At 41.6% G+C, this 14,244-nt stretch overlaps 1 protein-coding gene across 4 annotated transcripts in view; it reads right to left on the bottom strand.

Annotated features, from left to right (window-relative positions):
• The window catches only part of kirrel1a (kirre like nephrin family adhesion molecule 1a), a 36,301-nt gene that overhangs the window by 3,810 nt on the left and 18,247 nt on the right, over window positions 1-14,244 (bottom strand). The window contains exons 3-14 of one of the 4 annotated variants that reach the window (XM_034210565.1): window positions 11,993-12,142; window positions 11,755-11,912; window positions 11,513-11,663; window positions 10,747-10,852; window positions 8,526-8,674; window positions 8,199-8,326; window positions 5,832-5,958; window positions 5,472-5,572; window positions 3,257-3,473; window positions 2,522-2,626; window positions 1,511-1,638; window positions 1,144-1,221 (exon numbers count right to left, since the gene is read on the bottom strand). In XM_034210565.1, coding sequence (XP_034066456.1) covers window positions 1,144-1,221; window positions 1,511-1,638; window positions 2,522-2,626; window positions 3,257-3,473; window positions 5,472-5,572; window positions 5,832-5,958; window positions 8,199-8,326; window positions 8,526-8,674; window positions 10,747-10,852; window positions 11,513-11,663; window positions 11,755-11,912; window positions 11,993-12,142 — 1,598 coding nt within the window. Of the gene's footprint in view, window positions 1-1,143; window positions 1,258-1,510; window positions 1,639-2,518; window positions 2,627-3,256; window positions 3,474-5,471; window positions 5,573-5,831; window positions 5,959-8,198; window positions 8,327-8,525; window positions 8,675-10,746; window positions 10,853-11,512; window positions 11,664-11,754; window positions 11,913-11,992; window positions 12,143-14,244 lie in introns of all 4 variants that reach the window. The other 3 variants (XM_034210562.1, XM_034210563.1, XM_034210561.1) reach the window with 3 other exon arrangements.

The raw sequence follows: 14,244 nt of genomic DNA on the forward strand, positions 1-14,244 counted from the left end.
GGGGGGGCGGGTTTCAGCAGAACATTTTGGCAGCGGTAAACGTGAAAATACATTAGTCACCTAGACCAGCCTCACAGTGTCAAAAAGTATGAATGATTGATGCCAGGTACACAGGCGGATTGTTTTTCATCACATATCTTACGTTTCTCAGAAATCAGTAAAGCTAGTTGCATCACAGCTGGACAGAGAGAGGGAGCGCTTAAGGAGCGCCGGCAGTTTTAGTTTGAAATATCCTACTCTAATATTCCCACAGATATTGAGTATAATACTAACACTTAGTTTAAAGGTCAGCTGAGGGGATTTTGTACTGATGTTGAAATTGTTTTAACTGGACTGTAGTCTTGTTTTTGTAGTCCTATGTAATACATTGTTATTTGCTGGCCACCAACCGTTAGATAAAAGGCGGCCACTTTGTTATGCTTTTATCCATATATAGAGGATGTATAGAGGGTAGTAGTTACTCCATGACAGTTTCATGAAGGGGGAACAGTTACTGAAATCATGTAATGCTAATGACAGTTTCTATTGATATATATGTCTCTAATAAGATACTAAACTAAACTGTGAATACAAACCTGTATGAAGAGAACTTTCTACTGGATATACTGTATCTCAAATGTGAAAGTATATAATGGTTACAAAATTAGTTACTAGTACCAGTTTGTTATCCAGTTAAGATAAATTGATCCTAATCTGATCCAGAATGAAGCTTTGTTTTTAAATCCCTTTCTTTGTCTGCTTCTGGCTACTTAAAATGCCCATTTGCACCCTCTAGAGGACAAACGTGATATTTAAAAATCATTATATTTAGCGGATTTTCAACTTTTAGAACATTGCAAACTTTATTAGTTAAACTGCACGGAAAAGGAAACACTGTACTTCATTAGATAAAGTCACCATGTCAGTGATGATTGGGATATTTACAGCCCATTCAGGTATCATTAGAATGAACTCTGCATAACCTCATTAAGTTAAGTTAACCTTAAGTTATTGAACACATCTGTGTTTTTCTACTTGCTTTCCTCACTTGTGGCGTAACTCTTCTCTGTATTTGGAGTGTTTTAGTATACATGTACAGTTTGTTTGGATTGTGCAGTCAATCCGCTTGCTGATTTGATATAAACGAGTGTTTAATGAGCTCACCTTAAGGTCATATTCCTGGCGGGTTTCCAGGGTGTCGCTGCGGAGGTCAGACTTGAGCTCTATGTCATCTTTAAAGGGCTGATTGGAAGGAGAGAAGGACACAGAGGGGAGAAACTAAACCGTCAAACAACAAAACAAAAGAAAAAAGAAAAAGGAAGAGAGAAGGTGCCGTAACGAAACAGAAGAGGGAACAGAGTATGACAAGAAAAGAGAAAATGGGATTAACAGTGTTAAAAGGAGAGGGAAAACACAAGATTTGAGTTTTTACAAAATGTACAGTGTGGTGTAGGGAGAGGTCACTGAGTTAATGTGAGTTTTTCTTTTTCTACGACTACAGGCTGTGTAAACATATCCCGCTGCCGCTCACCGAGTACATGGCCTTGACCATGCGCGAAGCCGTGGACACGCTGCCGGAGTCCTCCTCCAGGCTGTGGGTCTCCTTGTTGATCGTCTCCACCTTGATGTCGGGCTTACCCAGCGTGACCCCGCGGCGACCTGGAAGCAAAACACGGGCGAGGTTGAATACAGCTGGACACACGCACCTCCGCTGGTTTGTTTTCACGAGCTGGAGGAGCGAGTTCAGAGGGCACCGACATCCACATGGTGGAGAGGAAGCTGGGGGTGTTTGATTTTGCTTTCATTTGGTCTAGTTGTGAGCATTTCAACCAAAATCAGCTGACTGTTTTCCTTTCCTTTTTCTCCTTGTTGTCTTGATATCTTTCTCTCTCTTTTTATTATTCATATCTTTTTTTCTTTATTGTCATTATTAATATTATTATAATGTAATAAGTTGTTAGAAAATACTTTACATTTTTGTTCTGTAAATAGGTTTTATATGCACTGTGAGAAATGGTAATAAAGTAAAACAAAGAAGACAAGCCCTCGAGAGAGGAAAAGCTTGATTGATGAGAAATGTAACAAAACCAGAATCAGCTAAAAACACTAGATTAGTTATTGAAAAAAAATAAGAATAAGTGTAATCTGATGTGATTAATTTGCCTACGTTAGTGTTTTATAGTACTATCCAGATGACAATAATGCAAGAGGCATCTGTTCATTATTTTTCCTAATTAGAAAATACCAATTATTTTTAGATTTGATAATGCAACGTCTGGTTCTGACCCATCAGAACGGCTGCTTAATGTTCTGAAAGTTAAAAACAGCAGCAGGCAGTATGGCGGAACTGAGTTACATTTGCTTCAAAGAGCCTGATGTTATTTTCAGATGGCTTAGTTAAGCGAAGCACACACATACAAATTAATTATTAACAGCTTAGCAGTTCAAGCGAGGGAAGGGGACGGTACTGTATTGGTATCAGTATCAGCAAAAACATGAATGTACAGTATGTGTTGGACACATGGAGAGAATGACTCACTGCCTTTGCGTTGCCGGTAGAAGATCAGAACGAGGACCAGCAGAAAGATGAAGAGGAGGATGGTGGAGCCCACCGTCCCACCGGCTATTATCCCCACTGGGACTTCCTCTGGAATGAGGAAGAAAGGGAGAAAAAGAGAGTTTTATATATTAATAAGTAATGGTGCGACAACCAACTTTGTCAGACATTTCTGTTGTTTGTTGTCCCTATCTCCTGAAGGTCCCCTATTACACTGTTTTTCATCAATATATTAGAGGTCTCAGATATATACAAAACATGTCTCTGAAGTGTTTGGCTCCAAACACCAAACAGATCATTGCAGCATTACCCATAATCCCCTGTTTCAGCCCTGTTTCCAAAGTGCTGATTCTCTGTCTGTTACTTTAGATGAAAATAAGGAGCCCCTCCCCACGACCCTCTGAGAGAGATTTGGTTAAAAAGACCTCAATGGTGTTCTAGGAGGAGATTCAGGTGATAAGGTGGGGGGGGGTGATTGGTTGGTGATTGGCTAATGGTTGGACAAGCCAAATAATCGTCATGACATCATAACATGGCCAAAATCTGATCAGCTCATTTTTGTGTGACAGGTTTTTATAGAAATGGATCAGGACAAAAAGTGAGCAAATCTTTTTTCCTGAAGCTTTCAGAATCTCTTCACACATGTTGATGTAGAAGAGACATGAACAAGTGGATTTTGCATAATAGGTGACCTTTAAATGATAAATGCATGAAACACACCGGTCTCCTCCAGTGAGATGATCATGGTGCCGGGGCCGAAGGAGTTCCAGGCGGTGCAGTTGTAGGTGGACAGGAAGTCGGACTCCATCACGTTGTTGATGGTGAGGGTGGAGAGGACGCCCCCTCCCTCGGCCGAGGACTTGCTCTGCTCCACTGTGTACCTCTCCAGCAGCGTTCCCTTCTCCTTCTCCCACACGTTCTCCTTCCACGCCCACACCTGCACACACACAGGAGACCATAGGAGGTTTTATCACAATTAATTAATCACCGTGTGGGAGGGATTACATTTTCCTGGGTAAATCGTCCAATCAAATTGTTTATTAAAACTCCAGGCAGTGTGCGAAGAATATTATGCATATGTACTCCAAACACGGAGTTAAGTGTGCTTATCTTAGCCACCAAGACAAGCAACAAAAGTCAAAGAATAAAGGAAGCCAGAATTCTCTAAAAAAGAGAATGGTGCTTTCTGTGATTAACATGGAATTATGCCAAAAACCCTGCCGGTTATTTTAGTTTTTGGCTGATTCAAAATAATGATTGGCTTTAAGAATGTGAAATATATATTTGTAAAGCTTTTAATGTAGGATGAAAACTAATTTGTACATGTTTTGCTGAATATCTGCCAGTAATTATCTTCTCTCAATGTTCCGTTCAGAGGTAATGATTTTTTCAATTATGACTTTAACAAATAATAACCCAACTGCTGTAAATACAGTAAATGTGTGTTTGTTATTTGGTTTATTCATGAATTAATCCGTATTTATGTTTCTGTTTTCTGTTGTAGGGACTCTGAAACAACTCATATTAATATTTTCAAAGGAGAGTGATTTTACTTTCTCTTAAAAAATTGAAAATGAAGGATAAAAAAACAAACAATATATATATTTCACACATGTAAACACATTTTGCGTGACTCTCTCAGACGAGCAACAGTCTGTCTGTTTGCGCAGACTGAAGTGTGGGGGGGGGGGATCTTGCACATTGTCCAACCTTAAAGCCACTAAAAGCAGCTGTATTATTCAGCATTGGAACACTGTAAAGCCAGTTAATTATGCATAAGCCCACATGTTCCCATAATCTGCCCACTTATTCTAAAGAAGGATAATCTCCTGGCTGTGGCATTTACCGGGACAACTGTTCCTCTTCACTCCTTTATATTTTATAAATCTGTTTCTGTCCAAACCCTCCGCCGCTCGCATTAGGAGCTCGCGCTGAGAGTCAGGATGAATCAGTCACACAGGGACTACTACGACTGCATCTGAGTGGAGAAAGCATCACGGATGACTTCTGACGCAGGAGCTAAAAGCGGCCCGGCTTAGTGTTAGTTTGTTTAGATGATGGGACGGAGGGAAATTCTGTGAGAGTTTAAGGGTGAGTCACCACTCAAAAAGCGAAAAAGAGGGACAGGGCCTTAAAGCATTTGCTGCAGAGCCATTTAGGAACAGGAAGGTACAGTAACGGCCCGTCCACACTACAGCGTCGACAGCTTCAATCTGCCCATTCACTTTGAATGGGGTGACGTCACGTTGCCTCGCTTTTTCGCCGAACTGAATTGTGGGTAGCATAGCGGTCCGTCTCCGGCGTCAGAAGTTGAACAATGTTCAACTTCTGACGCCGGAGACGCCGGAGTAGCCAGCGCCAGCCAATCAAATCCCGTTTCGGAAAATCTGACAGCTCAAGCCGTAGCCAATCAAACCGCGTCTAAGCTGGGAGAGATATCCTGCCATTCATTTCTATATTTCAAAAAAAGATGGAGGAGAAACTAATTATCGCCGTAGCAAATCACCCGGTTTTGTATGAGCAGACCCTCTTCACCTACCGGGATACAAACCGGAGGAACCAGGCATGGAGGGAGGTGGCAGAGACAGTGGGTGAAACTGGTAGGTTTTCGCCTGTTTGGGGAGTTTATATATATATTGCTCCCATACAACCCCCGGGGGTTTTTGCTTTGTATGTCGGGGGCGGGAGATTCATGTGATTGGTTGTTGGTCGCGTTGCTTGAATAAAATCCCCAAGCTTCATACACGCCCAGCTCCAAGCTTTTTTTGAAGCTGTAGTGTGGACGCTCCGTAACAGTGAAACACAAATCTGGTTAAAAGGTACATCCGTATGCTTTTTGTGATTTTCCTTTTTGCCTTAATAATTCATTCTGGTCCAATATTTGGAGATTTTAACAGTGCGTCATGCTTTCACATTTTCTTATGTTCCCACTTACAATCTTATCTGGCGGAGGTGTACTGGCTATGTAGCATTTCACCTCTCCTCTCTCCCCTTTCACTGCATACTGGACTGACTCACTGGAGATGATGGGGGGGCCTGCATTGGAAAAATAACAGGATAAGTGAGTGTATGTGAAAGATGGATACAAAGACTTCAATAAAACAAGCTGCTTTTTCCTGTTTTTCTTAAGGCATTGACCTTACCAAGCTTCTTTTCAAGAGTATTATTTAAAAAAATAACCGGCAACCACTTTAGACTTTTATTTTTTTCAATTACTGACAAGCTGACCTTTAAGAAACGACATGCTTTTCCTCTAGCAGCAGTGATATGTTAACTTGTGTGGATGTTTTCTGACCGTTGACAGTGAGCGTGACCTCAGTCTCTCCTACTCCAATCCGTGGGACGATGGCCTTACATACGTACTGGCCGGCATCCGCTTGGCTCACAGACTTCAGAAACAGCTGGTTGCTGTTACTCAGAACCTGTGGGGGAGTGGAGAAAGTATAAACACATAGAAACAAGAGGAATCTGCTTAAAAACTGTGAAGGGATTAACAAAATAAAAGCTGTTCACGAGTGGAGAAGTTCAACATATTTGCATGTCTGGCCTTATGTGTTCTACAACCGTGACTCCAACAATGCAAACGGCACATCCGCTTTTAACCTATCACAAAGGTTTTGTAGTTGCCTAGCAACCACATCCATCGGAAAATTAGCAGAGGGGAAATTATGGCTAAATATGTAACTACCTAGAGAGAGAAATACCTGCACTAATTACACAGATGTAGGTGTAAGCTGGTGCACAGATTGCTAAGGCAGGCTTATGATGAGGAAGATTTATTTCACTGTGCTGTCTTGTCTTTATTCCTGATCTTAACTGCAGTTTAATAAGAGACAGCCAATGGTAAAATAGAATATATATATTGAACAATATTTATGTTCACATACAACTATAAGCCATGTATTGCGGTCTAAAAACGGTGATGATTAACTAGTTAAATGAAATTATTTGACAAAATTTAAATGAACTAACATTTTAATAGGTTGTCCTTTAGAGATTCAGCAATTAATAAACCAAACATCAAGTCAGAGAAATAATAACTTTCTTTTTGATTATTCAAATAATGCAATAAATACTGTTTGTACTTACAAAAATGGATATTTCCTGCTTTTCTCTGTTCAATATCCGTTTAAAACTGGATATTATTTTAGGGTTTGGACCAACAAAACAACATTTAATTTAGGATTATAATTTTCTGACATTGTAAAAACTAGACTATTCACTTATGAACCTAGAAAAAACAAGCGGAATAATTGATAGTTAAAAAAAATGCAGCCTTAGTGTCCTGGTGGCTGGGCTAAAGAAAAAGTTCAACATTTTGGGAAATATGATTATTTGTGTTATGGTTAAGAGTGACACCACTCTAATGTCAGTACCATACATTTTGAAACCAGAGCAAGCAGACAATTAGCTTGGCAACAACAGAAACGCTTGCCTAGCTTTGTCTAATAATAACAAAATATACAATCAGCAAAAGCCAAGTAAAACCACAACATCATCAAGAAAAAAACACTCTTGTTTGATTCAACATAAAAATAAAACATGCTAATTAGTGAATTTCAAAGATACTGGTCAGCTGTTTGAGTCATTTGAATATATGAGAGTTCATTTATCGTTTTTGACCGAAGCTTAAAAGACAAAAGGGACATTGAGAGAAATAGGTCATGACAGGGAAGCAGCAAAGAAAGATTTCTATGTGTTAGAATTTTTTGTCCGTTAAAGTTGAAATCTTCCGGACAAAATGAGAAAAGAGCCGGTCAAAGGCCGTCTTTGTTATTTATTGAGCTTTAAAACAAATTGATATGATTCGATATTAAACAAACTAATTATAGTAGATTAACTACATTATTCAAAAGTGTTCAGTAATTATAATAACACGGGAATAATAAACGGAGCACTCTCCCTCTCCTGACAGCCCGTCATGCAGCTCGCGGATCAGTAATGAGTGACCCGACAGTAAAACTAAACATATCTATAACTAGTTACGGTAGTTTGAGAGGTCATTAAAATAGCTACGTATGATATTCTAACCTGAAGTGTGTGTTTGTCCGCTCACCGCTGCATGTGATCATGCAAAGCTGCGTGTCGACTCGTCAGCAGCAGCTGATCTCTCTCTCCCGTCAGATTAGACTTCACTCGCGTTTATGTCCATATCGATCAGAGCTAGTTCTAGCTAATGATATGACTACCTGCTTATTAAAAGACACCTAAACAATAAGCGTCGCTATGCAACCGGGTGAGGCCACAAAGTATAGATGCATTATGCATTTGTTTATATGCCCACCGGAACCCCGAGGCATTACCAACAGATCAACGCACAATCAACCCATACAGGACATCTCTTTCTCCACATTACGTGTTAGACATTAGAATTGACTCTTCTTGTCTGTCACATACTATTCTTGTCTATGACATAATAGTATTATGTCATAGTGCTAAGGGGAAATTATTTTTGGCTGGAGGGATTTAGATTTGCCGGTCTTCAGCATATTTTACCGGTCAAAGTCCGGTAATTACCGGCTAAAGGAAACTCTGATGTGTACAAACAAAATATTGGCCCTGAATGAAAGGCAGCTTTTGTCAACACTGGAGAAGAAAGTGTGAACTGCAAAAATAGTGTGAACACAAGAGGAGAGGAAAGCGTGGGCTCTTCGCTTCTTACCATGTTTGATCCCTTTTTGAACCAGGTGAGTGTGAGCGGAGGGTTTCCAGCCCATTTGCAGTTGAGGGAGACATCAGAGTCAACATCCACTGTTTTTGGCTGCGGCTCCACCAGCAGAATTGGACCGACTGGAGACACAGAAACAGAGACGGAGAGATGTTCTTTGTTGTGCTCGAGTAATAATGCAGTAGGACTAAAGGGGAGAACATCCTCAGAGGATAAAGAAACACAAACAGCCGTGTGCTTTATCCCTCTGACTCCAGACTGAAGTGAGTGAAGTGAGCCAGAAACAAGTGAACAGGGCCAGATGAGTGCGGCGTGACTCACAGTGAACGTCCACCAGGATGCTAACGTTGGTCTTCCCCACAGCGTTGAAGACCAGACAGGAGACGGGCTCTGTGAAGAAGGAGTGGTCCGCCTTGGTGGTCAACACACTCTCCCTGGCACCCTGTAGCAACACGCCCCCCTTAGCCCAACTGGAAGGAAACATTAAAACGCAGGTTATTCAAAAAATATCGTACAAGTGGTGGTGTAAAGTAACTAAGTAGATTTACTCAAGTATTGTACTTAAAGGTCCCCTATTATACTATTTTTCATTACTTTATTATAGGTCTCAGATATATACAAAATATGTCTCTGAAGTGTTTGGCTCCAAATACCAAACAGATCATTGTAGCATCCCATAAACCCCTCTGTTTCAGCCCTGTTTCAAAAGTGCTGATTCTCTGTCTGTCAGGGGGTCTCCAACACGTCGATCGCGAGCTACCGGTAGCTCGCAAGCCCTCAATAAGTAGCTCGCCAAGCAAATCCAAAATGTAAAAAAAAAAAAAAAAAAAAAAGGAAATGTGATTAAAGAATCGACCCTATGCATAAACGAAACCTCAATCATAGCGAACTCTATCTACTTACTACAACTCTATATCTATCTAACACCCATCCTCCTCCCACCCCCACAATGAATATCGACCAATCACGTTCTTGCTTGATTTGCGGGACCAGCGTTGCAGTCGGGAAGAAAAGCAATGTGGAGCGGCAGCTCACCGCTTCATAATGAGTTTGACCTTTCCTTCTGGCAGAATCTACACAGCACATCAGCCCCATTGAACAGCCTATCATGCCAGCCTATACAGCACATGAGGGGCAGAGTTTTACTGTGTGTGTTGCAACTTGCATATTTATTTATTGCACTTGACGCACACATACGCATGGCGTAATTTCCACTGGGGACAGGGGGGGGGACATGTCCCCACTTTTCGAAATCCCGTTTGTGTCCCCCCACTTTACAAATATGTTTATTATTTTTTTTTAACGCAAGCCGTCATCGCCACGGAGGAGCACACAGCCTCTGTGAGCGAGCGAGACAGAGAGAGAGCACACCTTTATCTATTTAATGTAGGCTAGTTGTAACAAATAAAGTAAGAAATCATTCCAATGTGTACTATAGGACAGTAAAAAAAAAACAGTTTGAAAGGGGAGTGATTAGTAAAATATGCATAAATAAAAAGAAAGAATGCTAACTAGGTAACATAAGATAAGAATAAACAAGTTTAAATGATTTGTTGTTGGTTGTGATCATATTCTAAAGATGTTTGGATTATTGAAAAGTATACAGCTCCCTTTCATCTGAGTGTTGAGAGCTGTATCCATCAATTCATGTTGTGCTCAAAGTGCACCAGATTGATGCATTTCACTTCAACATTTAAAAAAGGAGGTGAGGTCCACCCCCAAATAAAGCAGGTTAAAATCATTAAATTGCATACATTTTCTTTTAGTAAACACTGAAAACGGGTCCCACAGACCCAAACAGCATACAAAGGTTAAAGGTCAGCATATAATAATGTGAAAATGTGCTAAATACATACACTGCAAAAAAAAAAAAAAAGGAGTAAAAGTAGCTCACGACTTGTTTCATTCTAAAAAAGGTTTGAGACCCCTGCTTTAGATGAAAATAAGGAGCCCCTCCCCACGCCCCTCTGAGAGATATTTGGTTAAAAAGAACACATTGATGCTCTAGGAGGAGATTCGGGTGATAAGGGGGGGGGTTACCTTGGTTGGTGATTGGCTAATGGTTACTCAAGCCAAATAATCGTTATGACATCATAAAGTGGCCAAAATCTGATCAGCTCATTTTCAGACAGGTTTTTGATGAGATGATTTGGCTTGTGTAACCATTAGCCAATAACCAACCAAGGTAACCCCCCCCCCCCCCCTTATCACCTGAATCTCCTCCTAGAGCACCATTGTGTTCTTTTGAACCAAATATCTCTCAGAGGGGCGTGGGGAGGGGCTCCTTATTTTCATCTAAAGTAACAGAGACAGAATCAGCACTTTTGAAACAGGGCTGAAACAGAGGGGATTATGGGATGCTGCAATGATCTGTTTGGTATTTCAGCCAAACACTTCAGAGACATGTTTTGTATATATCTGAGACCTATAATATATTGATGAAAAAGAGTATAATAGGGGACCTTTAAGGCCAAGATCTGAGTACTTTTTCCATCTCTACAGGGCCCAATGAAAATGGTTGTGTTTGAAGGTGAATGCAGACCTGTAGCCCATAATAGGAGGGTTGGCGTGGGCCTGGCAGGTGAAGGTGACTCTGTCCCCCTCCAGGACAGAGCGAGGCTCGATGGACAAGGTCACTGACGGTGGATCTGGAAGAGAGAGAGACTCACATTACAACAGCCTTATTACAGCTAATATATGCTGCAATCTGGAGAAGGAGGAGGATAATTCAAAATGGATGCCATGCATTACTTAGTTAAAGCTATGAAAGATTCAGCAGCTCGCAGATGTTTTATTTTTCAAAATTGACACCTTGTTGCTTTTGATTAGTTGGAAATGTCGAAAGATACCGTGTGAAGTAACTAGCAGGTTGTTGTAATAATATATCGTGAAGAAAATGTATTCTTTCAATGCCAATGTATTTTTATCGTATTTTTTTGCAAATACAATGACACTTCCTTAGCTTAACCTAGGAGTACTAGAGTGAGGCAGGAAAAAAGGAGAGGAGAAAGACTTGTATTTCGTTTTTGAATAAGGAGAGTAAAGATGAAGTGTTAATAATAGTGTGGAAATGTAGATAATAAGGTCATAATTGTCCAAAATAAATGATAAATATCAAGAATTAAGTCAAAATGTTGCAAAATGACGACTTTAATCCATACATTCTAGCTTGTTTTGCTGCATTTCAACTTGAATTTCACTTGGAATTCAAAATAAAATAATATTCCTTGTCTATTTTTACTTTAATCCTGGGCCAAATACTCTTCTGTAAAAGTCATCTTCTGCCTGTATATCAATTAACAGCTTACGGTGTACGTTGAGGGACACGGTTGTGATTTTGCCGGTGGGAACAGCCAGGTTGGTGGCCACGCAGCTGTAGTTCCTCCCAGTGTCAGTGTCCACAGGCTGGATGGGCAGGTAGCTACGTGTGGTCACCCTCTTCCTGTCTGGAAGCACCTCCTGATGACGGGGTGGAGACATGGATGAAGCATTTTAAATACATATCAGGTACTGTAGAAACACTTGGATCTGGTCTCTATTTGAGACTTACAGTGGTGCTGGCAGCCCCCTCTACAGGCAGCCCATCTTTAAGCCACTCGATCATAGAAGGCGGTTTGGCCCCTCGAGACACACAGCTCAGGTTGTAGGACTCCCCCGCATTCAGCAACACCTCTGGACCCCCATCGATCACCGGGTTATCTGGGGGGACTGAAGCAAGAGAGGAGAGGAGTGTTAAAAGCACTCTCACATAGAGACACGTGCACTGACATACATGCGCACAAACATACTGAGGACGGTGAGTTTGGCCCTCCTGGACCTCAGGGCAGCATCAGGGGCCTGACACTCGTACAGCGAGTCATCAGACAGGTCAGCTGACAGGATCTCCAGGTTGTACTGGCCCAGCTCCTGCACTCGCAGCACGCGGTACCTGGGCCAAGCTGGAACACACATACACACGAAATACATTAAGATTTAGATCATCTTAATAACTTTGAGGAAATAGGTTTTCTTACTGACTTGATTACATTTATCACTTCTTATAAACTCATTCTACATTCCTATTATGCTTGTTGTTATCTGGCTGAAGGTTACTTTATGTCACTATCCTATTTTAACTCTTAACACAAAAATGGTTAATTCGTCACAGGATCCTAACATCCCCATGGGGTCTGTATCAGAATTTTAAAAAATGCGACACCACGCAGCATGTGGTTGTTCCTGCTGGTAAGAAAACATCAGGTCTGAGTCACAAATGAAGCAAAAACATGACTTTTTCGTCATTAGGCTAAATGTCACCAGGGAGATGCACAACCACGTGATATGATGACGTGCACAACAACAAATGCATGACCAAACCTACACATTCACACAATTGCACGATGCACACACACTCTCACACCCTGCTCTTCAGTACTCCCTTCCCTTCCCCCATCCGCCACACAGCTGTGTCACTGCTGTACATTCTCACCATTAGGTGGCATCCATGCTCTCCCTCACCGGCGGGGGGAAAAGATGAATGCATTATGACAGCAACGTTTTAGAGGACTCAAATCCACTCCAGTCTATGGTGCAGAATTCATGTTTGCTGCCCAGACATAGACGGCGTGTGAAATTCTGTGTGCTGTGTCAATGTGCAGACTCTGAGCTCTGCTGCTCGCCTAACCTTGGGTGTCCTTGTTTCTGCATGCATGTGTGCCTTGTATATACGTGCATTTGCATTTCTAATGTTGAGAGCGAGAAAGCGTATGAAAAGCCCAGAGAACCGGGGGGGAGAGGGACAGAGGCTCATACACAAACACACACACACCCGTGTGTGTGTGTGTGTGTGTGTGTGTGTGTGTGTGTGTGTGTGTATGTGTATGTGAGCATGAAGCGGCCAGTGTTCATTCACGTTTCTATTTAAAAGCTTTGGCTTGAAGCACTGGACCATTACAGTAACAATATGATTCAGAGAAAGGAGTAAGAAAAAGGGAGAGACAGGAAGAATGGAGAAGGGACAGACAAGGAGAGAGAGGAGGAGAGAAAGGTTGTCAGGAAGAGGAGAGCATGAACTGAGAGTGTGTCAGGCAGGGTGAGGGTAAAGAGAGAGACAAGGTAGAGAAGTTAAATGAAGAATAGGAGAGAGGGCTCAGTGCAACAGAGGCAGCTTAAAGAAGGAGAACAAGAGGAAGAGGACGGAACAAGGGAGCTAAGATGAGGAGGTCGCAGAGGAATAGCATGACAGACAGTGGAGGAGAGGGTGATGATTAGAAAAAGAAACAAAAGAACTGATGCAAAATCATACAGTAGTTAGGATGGGAGGATAGAGGGAAATAAAGGAAATGTTGTAATAAGCAAAACAAAATAACAAAAAACCTGAATATTTACACCATGTGGGGTAAACAACGGCAGCATCAACAAAAAACAAGGCCTCAGCATGTCACCAATTGTGAAGTCTCCCTCTGGACCAATCAGTTGAAAATATGCCTACTTGTTTTGACCAGTAATTGCACAGCCCCCTTTGGGCTAATCAGCGCAATTCGGAAAATGCTGCATCACAGCGATGAGACCCACCATTCCCCCAAGTTTGATCAAAGTCAGACAAGCAGTTCCTCAAATTGTTGTTGACAGACAGACAAGCGGGGGGGCTTCATAGATCAAACAGGACATTTCCTCTGAGGGGAAGAAATGCAAAGACAAACTGGAGGGAACATTTAGGGCAGCAGCGTAAAGGAATGTGAGCTAGCTGATGAATCGATACAAATAAATTGTATATAGTAGATATCCTCCAGTCAGTGTCACCCTCTGCCTATATGACAGAGGTGATGATGTGATGCCCCTTCATCAAGTCGAAGGGTGTCACTCGTCCCGAGGGAGAGCAGAGTGCTTTCCCATCAAATATTGTATGATATGTGTAGAAGGTGGCTAAAGTTAACATCAACCTAAATAAGTGCACGGTTTTTCACAACATGGTGTGACTGGAAGGGGGAGGGCTGCTATTTAACAGTAGCAACTCTCACATCTCTTGGCCAAAAACTGCCCTGCTGGCTCAATCTCGCTA

This window comes from Gymnodraco acuticeps, unplaced genomic scaffold, assembly GCF_902827175.1.
Source record: "Gymnodraco acuticeps unplaced genomic scaffold, fGymAcu1.1, whole genome shotgun sequence".
NCBI lineage: Eukaryota > Metazoa > Chordata > Actinopteri > Perciformes > Bathydraconidae > Gymnodraco > Gymnodraco acuticeps.